This window comes from Anarrhichthys ocellatus, unplaced genomic scaffold, assembly GCF_004355925.1.
Source record: "Anarrhichthys ocellatus isolate YVR2014 unplaced genomic scaffold, GSC_Weel_1.0 scaffold2760, whole genome shotgun sequence".
NCBI lineage: Eukaryota > Metazoa > Chordata > Actinopteri > Perciformes > Anarhichadidae > Anarrhichthys > Anarrhichthys ocellatus.
In genome coordinates, this window is record NW_022282734.1 from 1 (window position 1) to 6,944 (window position 6,944).

The 6,944-nt window shown below is 43.0% G+C and overlaps 1 protein-coding gene across 1 annotated transcript; it reads left to right on the plus strand.

Annotated features, from left to right (window-relative positions):
- Positions 1–14: 14 nt before the first annotated feature.
- Positions 15–6,903, plus strand: LOC116378537 (E3 ubiquitin-protein ligase pellino homolog 1-like). Its single transcript, XM_031840426.1, has 3 exons — positions 15–843; positions 1,114–1,311; positions 1,988–6,903. Exons 1-3 carry the CDS (start codon positions 697–699, stop codon positions 2,222–2,224), a joined length of 582 nt encoding a protein of 193 aa, XP_031696286.1. The 5' UTR covers positions 15–696; the 3' UTR covers positions 2,225–6,903.
- Positions 6,904–6,944: the final 41 nt, after the last annotated feature.

A 6,944-nucleotide genomic window follows, 5' to 3' on the forward strand; every position in this document is an offset into this window, starting at 1 on the left:
ATGTAGTCATCCCAAAGAATCTCAAGACGACAGTCACCAAAACGCGACACATCAGCAGTTTCTGTCCTTTTTCTTCTTGAACTGAAAGTTTAGGTTGTACTTTTGGTTCTGTAAGTGAGTTTCACGGCTAGAAGACATATTACAAACATATAAAACGATGAAGAAAATACAAATGCACGAGTGGGAAAATGGCGTCTTTGCAGGTGTATGATTCTATTTGTCTGGCAACATCAAATAAAGCACTCCCAGTTCAGTGGATTTGGCCTGAAGTGCTGCTCCACCGAAGGCTTTATTTAAATTCTGTTTGCTCATTGTTCTGTGATAGTGAAGCACCACGCACACACGCACGCACGCACACACGCACGCACGCACGCACATTCAAGAAGTTCAGCAAAGCTTGCCTGAGTAAGCAGAAAAAGGGAAAAGGAGGTACAAGGCTCTGTCTGAGTTTCAAAGGTATTTGAACAATAGTTTTTTTACACGGTGTTTAACTGGAACACGCTGAAGCTTTATAGGAGAAACTACCGTGACCGGTCCGGTTGAAGGTAACTGAGCGTTCTCTAGTAAAAGCCTGGGAAGCACATGTCCGTGTTATAAGCTATAAGGCCGCCCAGGAATCTGTTAAGTGAACAGAGGGGCTGGACACGCCCCACCCTTCCTATTTGTATCCATTGTTCCGGTTCAATCCTCGTGTGCATGCAACACTTTTGTCTCCTCACCTTCCATCCTCTCTTCCTTCAGGCCATAAGCAACAAAGACCAGCACAGCATCTCTTACACTCTGTCTCGAGCCCAGACGGTGGTGGTGGAGTACACCCAGGACAGCAATACAGACATGTTCCAGGTAACAAGCCCTCGGCTCTTACAGACAAAGTTACAACCATTATTTATCACCACCTCCATGGCTTTTCTTGTAATATCACGTTACTTTAATCCAATCTTGGATTTCTCCTGTAAATCAAACAAAGGTGCATTTGTCAGACCTGAACACAGACGTGATGCACATTTTATCAGATTCAGTGTGACTTCAGTACTTCCTTATCTTTGGTGTTCAATGTGAGTAAAATGCATCGTTGACCACGTCTTCTTCTATCGTTCTTCTTCGATCGACCAGATCGGTCGGTCGACGGAGAGTCCCATAGACTTCGTGGTGACGGACACGGTGGCCGGCAGCCAGAGCAACGCGGACACCCAGTCGGTCCAGAGCACCATCTCCCGCTTCGCCTGCCGCATCATGTGCCAGCGCACGCCGCCTTACACCGCGCGCATCTACGCCGCGGGCTTCGACTCCTCCAAGAACATCTTCCTCGGGGTGAGCTGTGTTCGGAGAATAAGAGAGGAGAGAGTTGTGGTGCTGTGTGGTGATGTCTTTTGTTGGCTTTTATTCATGCCGACATTTTGCCATCGGTTCTCAGTGTGTCCAACAAAATGCTGCTGCTAATTAAGTCGAGAATGAATGTCCACTGCTCCATCTGCAGCTTTATTGTGCTCGGCCCCCTGTTGAGTTCTTTGGTTCTTTATTTGTGTAAATAATAAAATATTGGAGATATACAATGAGGTGAAACACAACCACTGAGGGTTTGTTGAAGAACCCGCATTAGAGACAGCTGTATATGTTTGCCACCAATTTACAAACAGACAATTTTTTTTAAATATTCCAATTTTTTAAATAAATTGTATTTAATATATTTTTTAAGGGAAATCGATTTCATATATTAGCAGCTTTCTAAAAGGTCTCTGTAGGTTTTTTTGGCTTATTAATTGTCTACAAAAAAAGGTTATTATTATGAACTTTAAGATCTTTTTCTTAAAATCAGAAATGAGTGAATGTGAAGTGAAGCAGGTAAGCTGGACCTCTAACTGAAAGCTGAGTGTGTCGGCCACGTCCCAATATAAATAAAAATATATACGAATGACGAAACTACAGATTCAGGACTGCACAGTGATCATTTGTCCTGATCTCACCTCCTCTTGGTTTTTCCCATCAGGAGAAGGCCGCTAAGTGGAAGACGTGCGACGCTCAGATGGACGGGCTGACCACCAACGGCGTGCTGGTGATGCACCCTCGAACCGGCTTCACCCAGGACTCCAAACCCGGCGTCTGGAGGGAGATCTCCGTCTGCGGCAACGTCTTCACCCTGAGGGAGACTCGATCGGCACAGCAGCGGGGGAAGATGGTGAGGAAAAACATTCCACATTCACTGGACATGGGCTTTTCTACATGATGATGATGAGGATGATGATGATGATGATGATGAAGGGATAGCAAGCTGACAGCCTGCAGGAACTGATTTATTTGGCCACTTGGCAGCAGAAACGAGTTGTAAACACCACATTGACGCACATTAAGTCCAATATTATCTCCGTGGTCTCCACCAACGCCTGAGTGAAGTCTCTTCAACTGCTAAATGCTCCGCTACGTTCACCGGCTAGTTGATATCTGTGTCCGTCTGCTGTCTGATGCTGAGCAGGTGGTGTAATGTGGGCTGCTGCCGAAAAACACCGTCATGAGAGCGGTGAGAGTGAACCAAAACAATGAAACTCGCCGTAAAGCTGGGAACTGCAGATGAAATGCACATCATCACATTGTTATTATATATGAATATTGATTATAGCTGCTTTAAAAAACGAACAAAACAAAAGAGTCCTTCTAAAAAAACAATGTGACGGGCTTATAAACAAAAAAAAGCTTTTTTGTTTCTGAGCCAGGAGGATCATGTGTGTCGCTTGCATCTGTGTGTGTTTGGGTGAGTGAGTGAGTGAGTGAGTGAGTGTGCTTCTCTGTGTCTGTCCACGGCTAATCTCACATTCTGCTGCAGCAAACTGTGTAAAGTTTTGTGTTTTCAAGTTACGGCTGTGTGCTCAAGGACCTTCTCATGGTTGCGGTTATTCACACTTTTCTGAAAACATCTTTTATTGCCTGTTTTGTTCTGCCATAACCCGACTGCTGACTCCTCACTTTCTACTCCTAACGATACTTCAGTGGTCGTTACAGACACACCTGGCCAAGTCAAGAGTTCTAGTTCTTTCTGTCTTTGTCCTTCCTTCTTTTGGTTTTTCTGTCTTTGTCTTTCTTTCTGTCCTTCTTTCTTTTAGTCGTTATGGTTGGGGCTTAACACCACCACCAGGTTATCGAGATGCTGTCTCCACATCAACAGGTCCGTCCGTCCTACCTGTGTGTGTAACAGGATCTTATAACGAGATCCTCCAGCTGACGTCGGAGCCTCTCAGCCAATCGGAGCGCTCCCTCGTCAGCGTAGTCCTCCTCTGTTATTTAAGTGACTGGATTTAGTTTGTTGGTGTCTTTGATGAGGATGTTTCTCCTTTTTATTCAGTCACCCACAACACACACACACACACACACACACACCCACATCATCAACCACAACAACCGCAGAGTCAGCAGTTCTGACGTCAACGCGTCTCTTTATCTGGCGTCCCACCTGTTTTCTTTAAAGTGTCTCCAGCGCAGCACAGATGAACAGCTCTCTTATCTCCACCTGCCCTTTACCGTGCAGAGCGTTAACTGTGTGTGCGTTCTCCACCGCCGTAGAAACCCGCTCATTATTTCACAGTCGATTGGCAATTTAGATCGTCGGCAAAGCACCAGTTTTCATTATGCACGGTGACGGAACATGATGGGGTTTTATTGGACACCGGAGTGGGGAACCACTCAGGAGACTCTTTTTGTCTTGTGTGTGGTGATGCTGTCACAGAGATGCATCTTTCACACATTTTAGAAGGATTATGTTTCTATTACTCAGAACAAAGACAAACTATAAACTGAAATGATCTGCTTCGGCTGACATATCTGTGTGTCAGGTGGCCTTTGAGAAGAAATCTGAAAGCAAACAGGAGACATTTATAGTTCATTAAAATTATCTACATAGATGGACACTGTTTCCATACAGCCAATCAAATGGCTCCATTTTAATCAGTATTTGCATAAAGCAGCATCGTCAGCTTTCTTCAGGCAGACGATCACAGCGGCTACTCAAGACTAAACAAAACCACATTAGTGTGCTGCTTAAGTTCTTGCTCCTTATCGAACTTTCGAATCACACGTCTTGATCTGGATCTGAGCTTCTTCAACGAGCCACCAAACAAACAACATCAAACCGATGTAAAGCAGCATTTCTCCTATTTTCCACCTTTTCTCTCTCTTTTTTTTTACGTGCATGAAAAACACATTGACGTTGAAAAATGAAGGACCAAATGTGATTTAAGTTTGACTTTAACATCGTGCAATACTTTTAGACTTTCAGCTCTTTTTAATCTCTTTAATGGAGAGTGTTGCTCTCTAAACGGGATGACTGTCCCGCTTACTGGAGGTTAACAGCTGAAGGACTTTCTGATTGAATGGGTGGAATAAAAAAAGTCATCTCAGCATGTTTGCCAAAAATCTATCTGAGCTGTGTGTGTGTGTGTGTGTGTGTGTGTGTGTGTGTGTGTGTGTGTGTGTGTGTGTGTGTGTGTGTGTGTGTGTGTGTGTGTGTGTGTGTGTGTGTGTTAATAGTGTGCTGTTCCCTTGTTTGTAATCTTGCCTGTCCTTAGATTGTTTAAATAAAAAACATCCTTCATCAGAGAAACACAACATCTACTGAGAGGAACAAGTTAGGCTGAAAATAATGTTAATAATTAGTCTGTTTGGAGGATGTTTCTATTTGTTCTAAAGCCATAAACATGAGGAGATGTTTTAGTCGTGACTGTGAGGAGGGCAGCTGCATGTCCTTCTGCAGTTGGACACAAGGTTGAATCCGGCTTAATTAAGAGTATCTTACAGTGCAGTTCTCTCTCACACACACACACACACACACACACACACACACACACACACACAGCGGTTTCCAGTGAGCCTGTTGTGAAGTGTAATAAATGAGTAGCGTGTCGGAGCTCCTGCTGTGTTTAATGAAAGCTTTTGTGCTGATAAATGATTCACTCCGTGTAAATTAAATTATAACCGTGTCGAGGTTTGGAGGCCGTGCGGATGTCTACATGGATCGAGTCATTAGACTGAAGTGTGCTCATTTATTTATCATTTAACATGTTTTTCTCTTCGTGTGAAATTCAGAACATATCTATTGCCTCCTCACGGCTCTCATCATGGCGATAATAATTTGATACTAATATTATGAATTGTTAAGGCACTAACTTTTCTACGATACCGTCGGTTCCGCGGGTCAAAGCTAGAGACTAATTTACCTGATAATTCTACATTTGCAACAACAAACTGTTGAAATCGTCAGAAAGAGAGCTCGTTAATGTTAGCGGTTAGCGGTTAGCAGCAGGTGGGCAGCACAGTCCTGCTCAGCTAACAGCTAACAGCTAACATATGGAGGTGGAATGGGGTTACATTATGATGCGTTCAAGCTCCATTCAGAAAACATTAATGCAAATGGGAATAAATGTTGAAGTACATGGGATTTATTGTTTTGTTTTTTGACAATCGTTGAATTTCTCTGGCGTTGGTATCGTCTGCTGGAGGAAGAGACGTGTGATCCTAAAGTTTCTGTTTTGAAATCCACTGAACAGCTGGTGGAATAAAACAACAACAGTTTCTCCTCCAGAGAGACGCTGAACTCTGACCCCTTCCAGTTGAGCAGCTTGTCGGCCAACAAGCTTCAACTGGGCCGATGTGAATGTGCGTGTCAGTGTGTGTTACTGGTCAATGTGTGTGTGTTACTGCATCAGTGTGTGTGTTACTACGTCAGTGTGTGTGTGTGTTACACAAACCTCACCGGGACAGACCGAAGGTTAAATAACCGTCATCAGTCGCCACAGAAATGTGTTTTCCTCGAGCAACAACGTGACCTCACCGTTAATCTGAGTGATGTCACCACAAACCCCGAGAGCTGCTCCTCCCCTCCTCCCCTCTTCCGAGTATCTCTCTCTCTCATTTTGTTTTTAAATAGTTTGTCGTCATCGTCTCATTTTAGCCGAAGCGAATGTTTCATCCAGATTGTCGTTTTCTAAATGTTCCAGCAGCAACTCTTTGTTTCCTCCTGTGGTCTGATGTCATGCCTGCGTTACGCTGCCACCTGCTGCTCTCAGACAGACACTACAACATGTCAGTACCTCCATTCTCTAAACTGGTTATCCCTCTCTGTGATGAGGGGGGGCTGGAGACTCTCCCAGCATGCATTGGGAGAGAGAGGTGTGGTGGGACAGGTCGCTGGAATCAGTTCAATATAAGTCAAACAAAATGAGGAATAATTGAGAAAATCTTTAAAGAAATTTAAAATCACCAGCTTTTATCTCCTAATGAGTGTTTTTACATAAACACATTATAAAGATGTCACTCTCTAAACTTTCGATGCATTTTTCTTTATCTTCTGGACTTTTAATAAACTAAAAGATTTATTAAAATAATAATCAGCAGATGAATCATCTGTTAATCTAAATCTTTGGTTGCATCGTTAAGATTCACTCTAATAGATGAGCTCACATTTGTAATATTTTGAGAGACGTAACGCTGGAATAAACTCATAAAGTGAAAACTCAGTGTTTGTATTGTGTTTATTTTTAGCTGAGCCAGCGGGCAGTGATGTCAGAGATGGTCGGTCTACATGTCAACGTGTATTACTGAAGCTGTAACTGTAACATGTACCTTCATGTTCTCCACAACATGAACTGTCATCAGTGTGCTCAGTGTGCAGTTAATGCTTCATCATTCAGAGTTTTAATGCAGAAACTCAACATTTCTGACAATGTTCAGCACAATAAAAGTAAGAAACACACACGTTTAAACTTTCCAACCAAAGGCTCCTGGTGGAGCAGAAAGCGAAATATTAAAGTTAAACTGACTCTAACATGATGTAACAGATGAATGAATTAGGAAAAGGCTGCTTGGATGAATGACCTCATCTGGTCTTGTTTGGTATTTCCTGATCTGAGAGTCAGACCTGCTGGGTTTTGTATATATATATATATATATTAATATATATT

Bases quoted from the DNA above. Each gene is read 5' to 3' on its own strand.
- LOC116378537 (XM_031840426.1), top strand. From the start codon at position 697: ATGCAACACTTTTGTCTCCTCACCTTCCATCCTCTCTTCCTTCAGGCC. The intron at 844-1,113 runs GTAACAAGCCCT...TCGATCGACCAG, and splicing joins GCAATACAGACATGTTCCAG to ATCGGTCGGTCGACGGAGAG. The intron at 1,312-1,987 runs GTGAGCTGTGTT...TTTTCCCATCAG, and splicing joins CCAAGAACATCTTCCTCGGG to GAGAAGGCCGCTAAGTGGAA.